The sequence below is a fragment of the Chiloscyllium punctatum genome, chromosome 1, assembly GCF_047496795.1.
Source record: "Chiloscyllium punctatum isolate Juve2018m chromosome 1, sChiPun1.3, whole genome shotgun sequence".
NCBI lineage: Eukaryota > Metazoa > Chordata > Chondrichthyes > Orectolobiformes > Hemiscylliidae > Chiloscyllium > Chiloscyllium punctatum.
Genome location: NC_092739.1, coordinates 13319019 through 13336937, shown reverse-complemented (window position 1 = coordinate 13336937; position 17919 = coordinate 13319019). Strand labels below are relative to the sequence as shown.

At 45.1% G+C, this 17919-nt stretch overlaps 1 protein-coding gene across 1 annotated transcript in view; it reads right to left on the bottom strand.

Moving 5' to 3' along the window:
* otud4 (OTU deubiquitinase 4) overlaps positions 1-12991 on the bottom strand; it is a 109448-nt gene extending 96457 nt beyond the window's left edge. Inside the window, exon 1 of the mRNA XM_072571168.1 lies at positions 12653-12991. Within this exon, the coding sequence (XP_072427269.1) occupies positions 12653-12826 (174 nt within the window). The 5' untranslated portion in view covers positions 12827-12991. The remainder of the gene's footprint in view (positions 1-12652) is intronic.
* Positions 12992-17919: the final 4928 nt, after the last annotated feature.

Here is a 17919-nt window from a genome sequence, read left to right as displayed (position 1 = left end):
TGCACCCTGTAAAATGGCTATATAATTCATTAAGAATCTGTTGTTCGAGACAAGATCAAGAACTCATTCCTCCATGCACATGGGTATCGTTCTCTCTCCCTCCAGGGCCCTGAATAAAAGGAAGATAGAAGCAAACTGTGTCTCTGAGCGTTTTGCTTTGTCTGATATGGGAACAGGGAAACGGGATGACAGGCCGGCCTCCACCACCACCCTCTACCTTCTACCTTTGAGCTAGTTCTGTATCCAAATGGCTCCTCTCCCTGTATTCCATGAGATCTAACCTTGCTAACCAGTCTATCACGAGGAATCTTGTCGAACGTCTTGCCGAAGGATGTCCAGATCACGTACACCACCCAACCCTCATCAATACTCTTTGTTACTTCTGTTTTTTGTGTAAATATATTTATTAGCAAATTTTTTTCAACTTTACAAACATATAAAATTGAAAACTACAAATCAATAACAAATCAGAATAAGAAAAAAAACACAAATTACAATACAACTACTGTCTCCTAACTATTAACCTACCCTCGAATACAAAACAAACCTTAACACTGTGCAAAGCAATACCAAAAAAAAACAAAAGCAAAAGAAAACAAAAGAACCCACAAAATACAGAACAGCAATGCTCAGCGCAAAGCTCCCAAACAAAATAACGGCAGCATTGTATATATACCCGTATTAACTCAGGAGACCCCCTCCAGGGCCCAGGGCTTGAAAATCTAACCAGCCTGATTAAACAAACGCCCTAGTTAAGATAACTGACAAATCTATTTCCAAATAACTCAATTAGGGCTGCCATGTCTTATAAAAATGGTCTGTTGTGTAGTGCACCATGTTTGTAAAGAAAGTCCAAGGGAATGTGCTCCATAATTAATTTCTGCCATCCCAGCAAGCCTAGCTGGTTGTCAGAGACTCAGTTCATCAGAATATTCTTCCATGCACACTATGCAAGAATATTAAATAGTTCCTTCCCATGCCCGTCTAAAGATGGTAAATTCTGTAGACCTAAGAGGAGAGATATCGGGTCTACTTTGCCTTCAGTCCTCAATACCCTCAAAATCTCTCCCACCACTGTGCTCCAATAAACATGGAGCCTATGGCATGTCCAGAAGCAATGGGTAAGAGTACCTACACTTATTTTATATTGGCAGCACACTGAAGATGCCCCTTTTTTAAACTTGGCCAGACAATCTGGTGCCAGATGAGCCCTGTGCAGGACTTTTAACTGCATAACGCATTACAGATTGAGATCTTTCGAGTATTCTCCCATGTTTCAGAAGAGATCTCCACTCCTAACTCTTGCTCCCAGACCTCACATAACCAGTTAATATCCTGCCAGGCCCTGCCACCCAGCAGGCGATAGAGGGCACTAACCAAAAGGGTGCTTATGAAACGTAGCAACATCCTCTGTGTATCGGACTTATAGGGCTTAATGAGAAGCGTAGATGAAATCCCTTACCTGAAAAAAAATGGAAAATATCTCTGCTGGGTAACCCGTATTTGCAGCTCAGTTGCTCAAAAGACATCATAACCTCCCCCTCAAACAAGTCTCCCAAACTAGAAACTCTTCTCGCTGCCCATAGTTTGAACCCCGAGTCGATCATCCCTGGTTGGAACCCTGGCATGGCATCTATAGGTGTAAGTAGCGAAGTCTTGGATAAGCAACCCTCACTCTGACGCATCGCCCTCCATGCCTTGACTGTACGAATGACAATGGGGTTCCGGCAGTGGTCCATAACTGTCCTCATTTTATCTATGAACAACAGGTTAATAAGAGGTCACTTGACCTGGGAGGCCTCAATATCCAGCCATACTGAGTTTGGAACACTACCTACCCTCAATCACAGACAAAGGACAGCGGGGAACTCAATGATACCTCCTGATGTCTGGGAAATTAACTCCTCCCCCTCCTTGCAGCAACTGAAATGTAGTAAGCTTGATGAGGGGCCGCCCACGATGCCAAAGGAACCAAACCATTCCATAAGCTTCCATAGCATTGACCATGTAAACATTATAGGAAGCAGACTCACGGGATAAGAAGGTTGGTGAATATGGTCCAAGTTTGTCAGCAAGGATCGATTCAGGGGTTGGTGATTTCCTTAGATGCAGAGAAAGCATTTGACCGAGTGGAACGGCCAGAGGGTGGTGATATAAAACCTCCACCCACCTAGCAAAGACTCCACCCAACCCAAACTGTTCTAAGGCATAAAAAAAAGACCATTCCACCCAGTCAAATGCTTTCTCTGCACCTAAGGAAATCACCAACCGCTGAATCGATCATTACTGACAAATTTGGACCATATTCAGCAACCTTCTAATATTATTAGAGGGCCTACAGCCCCTTATAAAGACTGTCTGGTCCTCTTTAATAATATAGGGCAACACCCTTTCCAATCTCAGTGCCAGGATCTTGGACAGAATCTTGAAATCTGAATTTAATAGAGATGGGCCCAAGCACAAAGCCATGCTAATTATCCCTAATCAGTCCTTGCCTTTCCAAATAATGCAAATCCTGTCCCTCAGGATTCCCTCCAACAACTTGCCCACCACCGACATTAGGCTCACTGGTCGATAGTTCCCTGGCTTGTCTTTAAGATCCTTTCTTAAACAGTGGCACCACGATAGCCAACCTCCAGTCTTCCGGCACCTCACCTGTGGCCATCACATGACACAAATATCTCAGCAAGAGGCCCAGCAATCACTTCTCTCGCTTCTCACAGAGTTCTAGGGTATACCTGATCAGGTTCTGGGGATTTATCCACTTTTATGCGTTTCAAGACATTCAGCACCTCCTCCTCTTTAATATGGACTTTTTACATGATGTTACCATCTATTTTCCCACATTCTATATCTTCCATATCCTTCTCCTCAGTAAACAATGATGCAAAATACTTATTTAGTATCTCCCCCGTCTCTTGTGGTTGCACACAGACTGTCCTGCTGATCTTTGAGGGGCCTATTCCCTCCCTAGTTACCCTTTTGACCTTATTGTATTTACAAAATCCCTTTGGATTCTCCTTAACACTATTTGCCAAATCTATCTCAAGTCCCCTTTTTGCCCTCCTGATTTCCTTCTAACTTATGCTCCTACTGCCCTTACATTCTGCTAAGGATTCACTTGATCTCTCCTGTTCCTTGGATGCTGCCTGACCTGCTGCATTTTTCCAGCAACACATTTTCAGCTCTCCTGTCTGTACCTGACATATGCTTCCTTTTTTCTCTTGACCAAACCCTCAAATTCTCTAGTCATCAGCATTCCCTACACCCACCAGTCTCGCCTTTCACCCTAACAGGAATATACTCTCTCTGGACTCTCGTTATCTCATTTTTGAAGGCTTCCCATATATGGGCTTGGACAAACGATGAGGGAAAGGAGTGCTGTAGGTCAGCAGCAGGACCCTGGAGTGATGCTGAGATTCTGCGAGTTGCCCCCGCCCAAAACCCGAAACTCCACCCAAGCCTTGCCTCATATTCACCATCCCCCTGACCTCGAACTCGGAGGCCAAACGGTCTGTCCTCAGTAAAGGGCTCACGTTCGTGCCCCTCTGCCCCCACCTCAATGAGGTCTATACCCGCCACAACGTGGAGCTCTTCTCCCACCACCTCTGCACCACTTTGTTTTGACAAAGACTCCCAAACTCCCTTCTTTTCCCCCCACCAACCTTATTTCCCACTTGGACACCCCACCCCAGCCTCTTAGCTGCCCCAACGTCTTTATTGCTGACTGTCAAGTTGATATCAGCTGCCTCAATTTCTCCACCCCACTCACTCACCCCAACCTCACCCCCTCCGAACGTGCAGCGCTCCATTCCCTCCGCACCAATCGCTACTTCACCATCAAACCCGCTGACAATGGCAGGGCGGTGGTAGTCTGGAGGACGGACCTTTATGTCACAGAGGCCGAATGTCAGCTCTCCGACACCATGTCCTACCTCCCCATTGACCACGGCATCGCCATGACCCATCCGGCCACCATCGCCCGCGTGGTCCATGACCGCATCGCCTCCAGTGATCTCCCCTCCACCGCCTCCAGCCTCAGAGTGCGCCAGCCCTGCACTGCCCAGTTCTACCTGCTCCCAAAATCCACAGGCCCAACCATTCTGGTCAACCCATCGTCTCGGCATGCTCCTGACCCACTGCACTCATTTATTCCTCACTCGACTCCATTCTTAGTCCAGGCACTTCCCACCTACATCTGGGACACTGACCATGCCCTCCACCTCTTTGCAAACTTCCAGCTCCCTGGATCCTAGCACTTAATCTTCACTATGACATGCAGTCCTTATACACATCCATTCCACACAATGACTGCCCTCAGTTGCTTCCTCTCCAACAGACCCATCCAGTTCCCCTCCACCAATACACTCCTCCACTTTGCCGAATTAGTCCTCATCCTCAATGACTTTTCCTTCAACTCCTCCCATTTCCTCCAAATCCAGTGGGTGGCCATGGGCACTCGCTTGGATCCTAGCTACGCCTGCCTCTTTGTTGGCTATGTCAAACAGTCCCTCTTCAGCATGTACACAGGTACTCTTCCCTAAATCTTCCGCCATTACATCGATGATTGCATCGGTGCTGCATCCAGGCTGAATTGAAGCAATTCATCGACATATGACTCCAGACTCACATCAATGTGAGTGACTCTTAATTGCCCTCTGGGCAATTCGGGATGTGCAGTAAATGCTGGTCATCCCATGATTTAATCTTTTAAAAACTGCTCAGACATTTGTGTTTTTCCCTTTGAAGAAAGTAGAAGTACAAGATCAAAAAGCCGGTTTCAACTCTCCTGGAAGGATCTAGTCAGATTGAATATTCTACTGCGTACCATCCTGGTTTTCACATAACCAGTTCCTGAGCACGTTGCGCAGCATGAGCATTAGAGTGCTCCAAACTGCTGCCCAGTCACCTTTATCACATGTAAATGAAGTCCCTCTCATTCGGAGTTCGGCAGAACCTAAAAAGAAAACAGGACACAAGGTCTCTCTCTCTCTCACCCTGAATGCTGATTTGATTTGATTGATTGTTGTCACACATACCAAGAAAAGTGATGTTTTGTGTGTTCTTTGGGCAAACCGTACCATACAAAGTGCATCAGGTAGCAGAACTGAGCGCAAAAACAGTGTTGCAACTGCAGAGAAAGTGCAGAGAGACGATCAAGATTAACACCGGTGGCTCAGTGGTTAGCACTGCTGCCTCACAGCGCCAGGGACCCAGGTTCAATTCCCACCTCAGGCGACTGTCTGTGTGGAGTTTGCACATACTCCCCACGTCTGCAGGAGTTTCCTCTGGGTGCTCCGCTTTGCTCCCACAGTCCAAAGATGTACAGGTCAGGTGAATTGGCTTTGCTAAATTGCCACAGTGTCAGGTGCATTAGTCAGGGGTAAATATAGGGTTGGGGAATGAGTCTGGGTGGGTTATGCTTCGGAGGGTTTGTGTGGACTTGTTGGGCCGAAGGGCCTGTTTCCATACTGTAGGGAATCTATCTAAACTTTGGAGACATCTATCCATTCAAATGACTGTTAACAGCAGGGAGTAACAAAATTAAGAACAGTTTCCTAAGTGCTTTCAAACTTTTATATCTTCTGCCAATGGGAGGGGGGGGGAAAGAGTATAACTAGGATGGGATTTTGTCGGTTGTTTCCCCAAGGCAGTGGGAGATATAGAGTCAACAGATGGAAAGCTGGTTTATATGATGAACTAGGCTGTGTTCACAACTCCCTGTAGTTCCTTGTGGTCTTGGGAAGGGCAGCTGCCATATGACACTGTGATGCATCCAGATAGGGTGCTTTCTATGGTGCATCTATAAAAAAGCTAGTAACAGTCTTTGTGTACAAGCCAAATTTCCTTAGCGTCCTGAGGAAGTAGAGGCATTGTTGAACTTTCTTGTCTACACTGGTGGACCAGGACAGATAGTTGGTGATCATCATGCCCAAAGACTTGGCACTCTGGACCATCTCCACCTCAGCAACATTGATGCAGAGTGGGGCGTGCCTTTCACTCCATTTCCTGAATGGAGCTCCTTTGTTTTGCTGATGGAAAGATTTTGTCTTTACACCATGCCGCTAAGTACTCAATCTCTTTCCTGTATTCTGTTGCATCATCGTTTGAGATCCAACCTAGAATGGCGATGCAGTTAGAAAACTTGTAAACGGAGTTGGGGGTGGAATTTGGCCACACAGTCATGAGTGTATAAGGTGTACAGTAAGGGGCTGAGTACGCAGCCATGCAGAGCACCAGTAAGGATTATCATGGAGGAGTCGTCGTTGTTTATTCTGACTGATTGCGCTCTATGAGTCAGGAAGTTGAGGATCTAGTTACAGAGGGGGGAGTCAGAACCTAGATCTCAGAGTTTGGAGAGGAGTTTGTTTGAAATCATGGTGTTGAAGGCAGAGCTGCAGGCAATAAGTAGGAGCCTGACATAGGTATCCTTGTTATCCAAATGTTCCAGAGATGAATGTCGGACCAGGGAGCAAGAGTCTGCCAAGGGCCTGTTGCACCTGTTGGCAAATTGCCAAGGATCAAGGCAATCTAGTAAACTGGAATTGATGTGAGCTATGACTAATCTCTCGAAGCACTTCATAATTATGGAAGTCAGAGCCACCAAGCAGTACTCACCAAGGAATGCTGCATGATTTTTCTTGGGGTCTAATTAATGGTGGTCTTCTTGAATGCTGGAATTCAATTCACGATCAAAAGCAATCGAAACTACAAAATTTCAACAATCGCAGATTGTGAAACCAACTGTTCAACTACCAATGTCAACACTATCAATTGGCTCCAATGTACAGTCACGATATTCAACTATTCACTCTTCACAAACAATTCAGGGACAGATCCATTATTTGTTTTAAAACAAAATGTACAGGTACACACTCTTTGTTAACTCAAGAAGACATGGCTGAATTGACCCATTTTAAAACATACGGTCATTTGCGTTTTGGAGAAAGGCATCCATAAAGGAAGGGACCCATTTCGAAATGAACCTTTAGTGACCAACCAAAGGGTCAGGTGAATATAGGAAGGGAGCCAGTTCATTCCCCTCACACAGAAGCTTAAAAATGCAAGGTAATTTCAATTTTAAATTCAAGAAATTCATCTGGAACCGTAACAAGTTGGGGAACCACACAGAGGACATGGGCATAACTCCATCATGAACACAAGAGAATCTTAAAAATCGAATTTAACCAACATTCGACAGTCAATGGTATTACCATCATTGAATTGCCAGTATCAACATCCTGAAGGTTACCATTGACCAAACTCTGAACTGGACAAGCCATAAAAAGCCTCCTGTTACAAAGGGGAAGTCAGAAACTAAGAATTCTCTATCAGGTCAAATATCACCCAGCTGCTCAAAGCCTGTCCAATCACCTATAAGGCACAAGTCAGCATTGTGATGGAGTACTTTCCACTTGCCTGGATGAATACGGCTCTGCCAACACAGTGCTTTGCATGGTGCTCAAGTTGCACCCTATCCAACATCTCCAACATTCACTTCATCCAGCACCAAAGTGGCTGCAATGCATACAGAAGCAGTTTAACAATACCACAACATCTACCACCATGAGGACACACACACACAAACAACGTGGAACTATATCATCTGTCCTTCACTATCATGGAAGTTCCTCCCCAACACCACTTACATCAAATAGACTGCAGTGGTTTAAGAAGGCAGCTCACCGCCACTTCCTCAAGAATATAAGGGATGGGCAATGATTACTCATGTTGTGTGAATGCATAAAAAATTAAATAAACAAATAAACATGGCCAGCAATTAACAGCATTTGGATAAGAAAAGCATGGGGTCAACAAGGTAGCTATTAAACTTAGTGAGATGAAAAGTTAATCGAAGTGATCCCAGAAGGAACTGCAAATAATAAAACAAATGGTATCTCCTGAAAATATTAAAATATGTATCGGCAACTATATATATGTATTTAATTGTACACAGACAGATGCCATTAATTGTGGTTTCAGTTTCTGATACACCAATTAAAATCATACACGCTGAAGTTGTTGGATCAGGAAATACATGTTTGTAAAGTATCTCTCTGTAAATAAGTGCTTATAACGTTTAGAAGATTTGCTCCAACTCTATCCTTTACCATCTGGATTCATGGATTACAGCACGCTACACTGCCAGACCATTCAAGCAAGATATTGAATAGAGGCTCCAATGACCATCTCAAGTAGATGAAGAGATTCCATAACACTATAGTACATAAAAAGATAAGATTTTCCAATGGTCCTGGACAATATTTATCCCTCAATCAATATCACTAAAACTGACAATCTGCTCATTAAATTTGCAGATGTTTTGCACACATTTATTGCAGATTTTCTATATTCCAAGTGACTACACTTCAAAAGTAACTCATCAGTTGTAATGAGCTCTGAAACATCCTGAGGTTATTATATCATAAGTCTATATGTATTTATTTCTTTGCAAAACAAATATGACTTACAGCAAAGACCACATGAACCTTTTTCCAAATATTGATATGATCAAACTCAGTTTTAAGATACTTTTGAAAAAAAAAGATATAGCTCATAAAAAGTAAATATCACAGTAATTTCAGAATATTGTGGAATATTTCATGTTATATGGTGGAGACATCAAAGTCTAAGCCACCATTAGATACATTTTATGAAGGTATAGAAAATTGTTTTCAGAGTATTTTGAAAAAATACTCAAAAACAATATTGAAAAACAAAAGCCCATATTGTGCTTGTACAAGGTGGCAAAACTGTCATTGATTACTGTCATTTCAATTAAGGAACGGAGCAGTGAAATCCAGAAGTTACTGTCAGTGAATACACTGTTGAAGTCTCTGCAGGTACAAAGAAAATCACTTGAACCAATATGAATTTCCCTTTCCACAATGCAATATCACTATTTAAAATGCCTCAAACGAGTTACACATTAGTGAATAAGGTCTAGCTCGGTTTTAGTGACGTCCTAAGCCATATCCACTTTTGAACAACTTCACAGGCCCTGAAAAACTAATAAATTTGTAAAATTGCCACATTATTTTAAATATTGGCTCAAATTTGATTTGTTTTAAATTGATTATCATATTTTCACTTTGACCTTATAGCCATTGGTCTTGATCTTTATTTTACCCTCGAGTATCCATAAATGTGAATGATAATGCATTCTGCTTGTTATGAGAATCCTTCAGGGTAATTAACTGCTTTGCTTGATTCATGTTATAGCTATTACCTTGTATTCCCCCAACTCTGGTGCCAGAATTGAATATTGAGAAAATTGAAACCCTCACAACAAAGATTCCTAAACCTTATTGGATTATTTCGTTTTTAAAGATCAACCACAATTACTGATGAATGCAAAACCCAGCCAGGGCCTCTTTGTCTGCATAACTGTACAAAAATTGTCTGCCAAATCATTCATTAAATATTTGGTATACAGACTGTAAAGCATTCTAAAAGATTAGAAGTTGAAGACTTTGAATTGCACTGATCAGAACTAGGAGGCTAGAAAAAATGTACCTAATTTTATACAGAAAGAGGGAGGGTGCTGATTGATTAAGCAGTCATTGGCTTGGCTACAAGAATGTCAAAAGGTCAATCTTAATTCTTAGACCCAGCCGGTAGATTCTAATTGGTCAAGATATTGTCATGGAGATGCAAAATCTGACTGCCTCCAAAATCTCTTTTTTGTGGAAAAAAAAATGTCTCAATTCATGTGTCTACAAAAAACAGGGTATTTACACACATAGGTTCGAGCACACACAAATGTATCACACCGCTAGCCCAGCCAGTGATCTTAAATTAATATTTCTGTATCCGTTAGCACAGTCCAGATTATTTAACAAATGATGTTCAATAACAAAATCACATCTAACGGTAGATATACTTTTCTGAGACTTGCTAGCATGGGCTGGTTGAGTAAAAGCAGCATGCTGCTAGCTGCGACATTCAATGGCATGTGCTGCCTGATGCAGCTCAATATCAATTTGAGCAGCTGGCAATGTGACGCATTTGCACGTGGTACAAGCTACATATAAAAATATTCAGAACCATGGTTTACATCAACAAAAATAATTTGTCCGTGTTGCACGTTTCTCAAAACCAAAAGGGGTCATTGGACATGTCAAGCTCTGCTGCTTTCCCACAGCAACACCCAATCAGAACTACCTGCCTTTTGTGAGAATTAAGTTAGCTTTTCCTGCTGCATTCCCACTCGAACACAGCCCAACCAATCATCTTCCTCTTTTCATGCTATATAACACGATGTCTCTTTTTCTAAGTCTGTTTCTTGCAACATAGTTCTGGTGAATGCAAGCCAAAAAGCCTCAATTTCAAATCTTAATTAAATATATTTGAGACAATAATTACAATGTTTCACTTTGTGAAAAAATATGGATGGCTCAGGATGCAACAAGGTATTCTTCAACAGACATTATTTATTTTGCCGTAAATAGATAGCATAAAATCATTATGTACTTGGCACAAACGTCATGAAGCTACGAGCTCAATGTTCTCAGGCAAGTTCCAGTGTGGTGATTACTGGAGGGCTTTGACCTACAAATTAAAAGATTGCGAAGTTGAAATTGTGTCTGCTCTTTGCATAGCTGCAATACTATGTTCAACCAAAAGCAAATTACTGTGAATGCTGGAAATCTGTAACAAATAGAATGCTGAAGAAACTCAACAGATAGAGAGAAAATACAGAGTTAACAGTTGGAGTCTGGTATGATTCTTCTTCTGAACGGTTTTTTTTAAAAAGGTTGAATTGTTGGTTTCAGTTTCATTTCCCGCATAAAGCAAATACAGGGCAGCAGAAGCTACATATTATCTTTTCTCAATCAGATAGCAATTCTTCCAAGAACACTGCTGGGGAATTTGGGCAACATGAGTCCTTGATAACATATAAGAGCTTTATTTGTTACAACACTGAAGTCAATAATTGCATGACAAGATGGGGTACACAAGAGAAGAAATATATTAGTTATGGGGGGATGCATGTTAGAATAGTTACTTCAGACTTCAAGAAACCTTTTTCTGCTCCTCTCAAGCTCTACACTCCAGACCATACAAGATTAAATTCCCTTTATACAAGATCAGAATTGTGAACCTAATTGCGTTATTGTATTCGGTAATGATTATTCATACCCATAACTAACTATGGTACACATACAACGTATGCTTACTTTCAATGAAAGCCACTAAGTGTCTTTGAATCCACTGCATTATGGAATAACTTATAAAATACACTGGCTATAAGTCTGATATTTCTAACGCACCTTGTGTGAAAACAGCTTTCCTATTTATTTCTCTTAAATAGTCATTGCCTAATTTTAAGAAATAAGCCAAACAGAAAGCTATCAACAATCTTATAAATTTATTTCAAAACCTTAACCACAATCATCCTGTAACATTCTATATTCCATGGTTTATTATTTAATTCTTGGAGCATTTATAACATTGATTTTTATTTATTTAGCAAATACAAATCCCCAAAACTAAGCCTCATTTACTGAACTAAAAGTATTTAATCCACCACCGAGTCTGTACAGGGGACATTCCTCCGCACTACTCGAGGCTTCTCCAACTGTAAATAGGATTTGTTCCAACAGCGGAAATTGGCTGCTCGAGGCCCTGAACTGTTCAAACATATTAAGCAAGAACAACTCTGTGTAGTTCAAAGCCTGCCATTTGACAGATTGCATTTGTCGCAAAGAACTTCATGAGGTTCCACATTTTCCATTCCTTGATGGAAAGGAGTTCTGCTGGTAAATCTTGCCACAGAAGGCTTTGCAAGGTATCTTTGATAATGTGTGCTGTCCAGAATTCTGCACAGTATTGTAGATGTTGTCCAATTAATGTTTTGTCGAACTGCAGCAAACTTTCTTCACTGTAATGACATTTTAACACCAATCACCTGACTCAAAGGAAAATGATTTAAGTGTACTGTAACCAACTTTTATATTCCTGTTCTGCTGTGTAGTCAATTACTATATTTCTTAAAAATGTCAAAACTAATAAATAAACTTCTAGTGTTTAACTCTTTTTCTTTGCCTCCCAATCCTTTTTCTTTCTATTTGGTATTTTACTTGACTCTGATTTCGCCTTTATCACTCTTGTTCTTTTTCTCAATCCTTAAATCTTATTTCTTAAGTAGATAAATCATTGACTGGATGTCCCAGATATGACTTTCCCCTTGACACACCATTACAAGTTCAAACCCCCCAGCCAGTTACAATGCAAAAGTTGAGCAGAATTTGCAGGCAGTCTAGCAACAGCATGTTACATCCGATATTAAAAACCTACTTACATTTTCATTACGTTCAAGATCAGTGGCAAACATTAAAAAGTCAAACAATCATATCACGAACACGTCTGCATGACAGTAAAAATGTTCATAAAAATGTTTAACTCCTCAACAGATCACCAACGAGTTGCTTTACAACCAATCACCCTTTAAGTCTTGGGTAGAACCGCAAAGCAAAATGTGGCCAGCATATTTTTCTAGACAGGAGTGGCAACCGATCGCACAAGGCAACTGAGATAATATGAGCTGTTTTTTTGGAGATCTTGATTGCATACAGTAAATAATATTATTCAATTCTAACCATGTATAATGAGGGGTTTTTTTCCTCCTCCCCCCAGGCGTGCTGCATACCTGTTCGGAAACAGCTCTGAAGAGGCAAGATCCATCCTTAGCAATTCTCTTTCGACACAGACCCTGACTCCTCAGGTACTCGTCAAGCAGAAGTTCGTTGGGATGAGCAGAGCTGTTGCAACGCTCCACGGCCTGGTGGCTTTTGCCATTGCCAGCAGCACCGCCCCTCTCCATCTCAAGTGGCCGCCTCGCGCCCGCTCTCCGAGCACATGGTTATACTGGCTCCTCACCGCGCGCGCTCCCCTCCCCAGCGCCGCGCTCCCCAGCCCGAGATCCAATTATCCCGGAGCGGGAGACCCTGCTCGCGCGGCCATTTGTTTTGACAGAATGCATTCTGGATGATGTAGTCGCACTCTTGCCCTACCGCGCAGGCGCCGGGTTGAGGAAAGAACGACAAGGCCCGCGAAGCGCGTCGCGAGGTCGCTGGCCGGAAGCTGTCGCGCCAGGACAGCCGGAAGTTGTTCCTTTCGGTGGCGTCGAAGTAAACGCCAAGTGTTGGGATAGGCAAAAGTGGGGACTGCAGATGGTGGAAATCAGAGTCTAGGTTAGTGTGTGGTGCTGGAAAAACACAGCAGGTCAGGCAGCATCCGAGGAGCTGGGGGAAAAAAAATCGACGTTTCGGGCAAAAATCCCTTCATCAGGACAAGTGTTGGAAGAGGAATGTGTTTTAATGGGGAGGTAAATGTCACGATTGAAGCTTTAGGTTGATGTAAATCCTTCCAACCAAAACAAAAGCTGGCAGTGTCGTCCCAAAGCCAAACGGGCTGATGGTACAAGAAGGGCTTTGGGCCGAAACGTCGGTTTCGAAGCTCCTTGGATGCTGCCAGAACTGCTGTGCTCTTCCAGCACCACTAATCCAGAGCCTTTTTTTTATTATTTCAAAAATATACTTTATTCATAAATGATTTGATGGTCTGTACATTGGATCATGCCATACATATGTCCATATTTACAAACACAGATTCGACTTTATCCTTGTCCTTTACAATCCTGTGCATTTTTCAATCTTGTACATATACATATATTTGGCTGAGGCATCAGCAGAGCCCAAAAAAAAAAATCTGTATGGGCCCCCTGTTCTTCTTTAGGCAGGCCGATCTTACACGGTGGTCTTTCCCCACCGCGCCTTGGCGGCAGCTGCCCCAAGCTTCAGCGCGTCCCTCAACACGTAGTCTTGGACCTTGGAATGTGCCAGTCTGCAGCACTCGGTCGGGGTCAACTCCTTCAGCTGGAAGATCAACAGGTTTCGGACCGCCCAGAGAGCGTCCTTCACCGAGTTGATAATCCTCCAGGCGCAGTTAATGTTCGTCTCGGTGTGAGTCCCGGGGAACAGGCCGTAGAGCACGGAGTCCCGCGTCACGGCGCTGCTCGGGACGAACCTCGACAAGCACCACTGCATTCCTCTCCAGACTTCCTCTGCATAGGCACATTCCAGAAGGAGGTGTGTGACAGTCTCGTCCCCCCCGCAGCCACTTCGAGGGCAGCGTGCGGTGCGGCAGAGAGTCCGGGCGTGCATAAAGGATCTCACGGGCAGAGCCCTTCTCACCACCAGCCAAGCCACGTCTTGGTGCTTGTTGGAAAGTTCTGGCGATGAGGCATTCTGCCAAATGGCTTTGACAGTCTGCTCAGGGAACCGCTCGACAGGATCCGCCCTCTCCTTTTCCCGAAGGGTCTCAAGGACGCTACGTGCTGACCACTTCCTGATGGACTTGTGGTCAAAGGTGTTTTTCCTCATAAATTTCTCCACGAAGGACAGGTGATACGGAACGGTCCATCTACTCGGAGCGTTCCACGGCAGCGAGGCTAGGCCCATCCTTCGCAACACCGGGGACAGGTAGAACCTCAGTACGTAGTGACACTTGGTGTTTGCGTACCGGGGATCCACGCACAGCTTGATGCAGCCACACACAAAGGTGGCCATCAGGGTGAGGGTGGCATTGGGCGTGTTTTTTCCCCCATTGCACCGGTCTTTGTACATAGAGTCTCTTCGGACCCGGTCCATCTTTGATCTCCAAATGAATTGGAAGATGGCCCGGGTGACTGCGGCGGCACAGGTCCTGGGGATAGGCCAGACCTGTGCCACATATAGCAATACTGAGAGTACCTCACACCTGATGACCAGGTTTTTTCCCGCGATGGAGAGCGACCGTTGCCCCCATCTGCCTAGTTTCTGTCTCATCTTCCTGATCCGCTCCTCCCAGGTCTTGGCGCACGCCCCAGCCCCCCCGAACCAAATACCCAGCACCTTCAGGTGGTCAGTCCTGACGGTGAAGGGGATAGAGGATTGGTCGGCCCAGTTCCCGAAGAGCATGGCCTCGCTCTTGCCTCGGTTTACCTTGGCCCCCGAGGCCCGTTCGAACTGGTCGCAGATGCACACGAGTCTGTGCACGGACAGCGGATCCGAGCAGAAAACAGCGACGTCATCCATGTACAGGGAGGCCTTAACCTGCAGGCCCCCGCTGCCAGGAATAGTCACCCCTCTCAGGCTCGCATCCTTCCTGATGGATTCGGCAAATGGCTCTATGCAACACACAAACAAGGCGGGTGAGAGGGGGCATCCCTGCCTGACTCCAGATCTTACAGGGAAGCTATCTGATTCCCACCCATTGATTGAGACTGCACTGACAATGTTGGTGTAGAGCAGTCTGATCCAATTTCCGATTCCCTCCCCAAAGCCCATTTTGGAGAGGACATCCCTCATATATGTATGCGATATCCTGTCAAAGGCTTTCTCCTGGTCCAGGCTGATGAGGCAGGTGTCCACCCCCCTGTCCTGCACGTAGGCGATCGTATCCCTGAGGAGTGCGAGACTCTCAGAGATCTTCCTGCCCGGTACAGCACAGGTTTGGTCCGGGTGGATCACCGATCCCAGAGCAGACCTGACCCGGTTGGCGATGACCTTTGACAAGATTTTGTAGTCTGCATTTAACAGTGAGATCGGTCTCCAATTTCTAATTTCCTCCCTCTCCCCCTTCCTCTTGTAGACGAGGGTGATGATGCCTTTCCTCATGGATTCACTCATGGTACCTGCCCGAAGCATACTGACATACACCTCCAGCAGGTCCTGGCCGATCAAGTCCCAGAGAGCGGAATAAACCTCGACCGGTAAGCCGTCGCTTCCGGGAGTTTTATTCTTTTCGAAGGACTCGAGGGCCTTGGTCAGTTCATCCAGAGATAGCGGCTGGTCCAGCCTCTCTCGTGTTCCGTCATCTAGGACCTCCGTGATAGAGGACAGGAACGACTGGGAGGCCGCGCTGTCGGTTGGCTTCGAGTCATACAGGCTGGCGTAGAAGGATTTGCTGATCCTCATGACGTCAGCCTGAGATGACGTTACCGAGCCATCTTCTTTCTTCAGGCTGCTGAGCACGGAGCTCTCTTTGTGCACCTTCTGGAAGAAGAAACGTGAGCACGTCTCGTCCTGCTCCACCGAGCGGACCCTGGACCGGAAGATTATCCTGGAGGCCTCCGAGGCAAAGAGCGAGGCTTGCTGGCCCTTCACCTCCTTGAGGTCCTCCGTGACATCGACCCCCATCGTCTGCAGCAGGAGCAGGTTCTGCATACTTTCCTGGAGCTGGGACAGTTTTCCCCGCCTCTCTCTCGCCTCCTGGACACCTTTGAGGATAAAGAACCTCTTGATGTTCCCTTTTACCGTTTCCCACCAGTCCGCTGGAGACTCAGAGGGGCTTCACGGTTCTCCAACCTGCGTAATCCCTCTTGAGCTCTTCGATGTTTCCCGGGGTCAACAGCTTAGTGTTCAGTTTCCACGTTCCCTTGCCCGCCCGCTGTTCGTCCTGTAGGTGACAGTCGGCCAGCAGGAGGCAGTGGTCAGAGAAGAACACCGGCTTGACGTCGGTGGATCTGACCGAGAGCGTTCGGGACACAAACAGGTAATCTATCCTTGAGCGGATAGACCCGTCTGCCCGTGACCAGGTGTATCTACGCTGCGCTCCATCTGCAGGGGCGCTGAAGACGTCGTGCAGCTTGGCGTCTTTGACCGTTTCCATCAGGGCCCTGGACGTAGCGTCCGGTTTACTGTCCCCCCCGCCGGATCGTCCATCTGCATCAATGATGCAGTTGAAGTCTCCGGCCAGAATGACCGGCCTGGACGTAGCCAGCAGCAGTGGAAGCTGTTGCAGGACGGCCAACCGTTTACTCTTACCCACTGGGGCGTACACGTTGATTAGTCTCACGGGAGCGTTTCTGTATTTAACGTCCGCGACGAGGAGGCGCCCGCCCACCACCTCCTTAACCTCGGAGATGGTGAAGTTGCCTCTAATCCAGAGCCACGTGACCTCAAGCTGAGTCTTGGAGTTAAGGTGCCCAGAGACTAAATTAGAGAAATGTGAGGCCTGGGGCAAGGAAGATCCTTTGGGTGAGGTGAACCCCCACCCCCGAAAAGTGGACTCATAGAAAATGGAAGGTTCACAATCGGCCAACATTGACGGAACACAGGGTTTTCAGCGGCTGGAGCAAGTTGTAATGAAAGGAATACACTTCCTGGAGGATGTGCTCCTCCCTTTGTGCCAGTTAGTACGGTTTAAATTACAGATGTGTAATTGTGCCAGCCTCCACACACAGCTCATTCCATACTCGCAGTGCCCTCTGTGTGAAAACATTGTCTTTTATATCTTGCCCCTCTCTCCCTAAACCTATGCGCTCTAGTTCTGGACTCCCCACCCCAGGGAAAAGACCTTATCAATTTACCCCGTCCATGTCCCTCATGATTTGGAGATGCCGGTGTTGGACTGGGGTGTACAAAGTTAAAAATCACACAACACCAAGTTATAGTCCAACCACCTGATGAAGGAGCAGCGCTCCAAAATCTAGTGCTTTCAAGTAAACCTGTTGGACTATAACCTGGTGTTGTGTAATTTTTAACCATGACCCTCATGATTTTATAAGGTCACCCATCAACCTCCGACAGTCCAGGGAAAACAGCCCCAGCCTATTCAGCCTCTCCCTTTGCTGGGTCGACTATTTTTTGTTGTTTCCTTGCTGTACATCTCTATGAATCTATGTGTCACAATTCATCTGAACAGATGGAAAAGAGATGTGCATGGCAATGTGGAACAAAAAAAATAAGAAATTTAAAATCTGTGTTGTCAGTCAAGGGGACCATGCAGGCTCATTAAATGGATTACGATGATATTTGGGTGCATTCAACACATCATGAAAAATAGAAAAGTAATCCAATGTTAATTGGCATTGTCAAGTGTGGGGGAAATCTGAAGTGTGGATGAGGCTTTTGGCAACAAAGGAGCTACGGC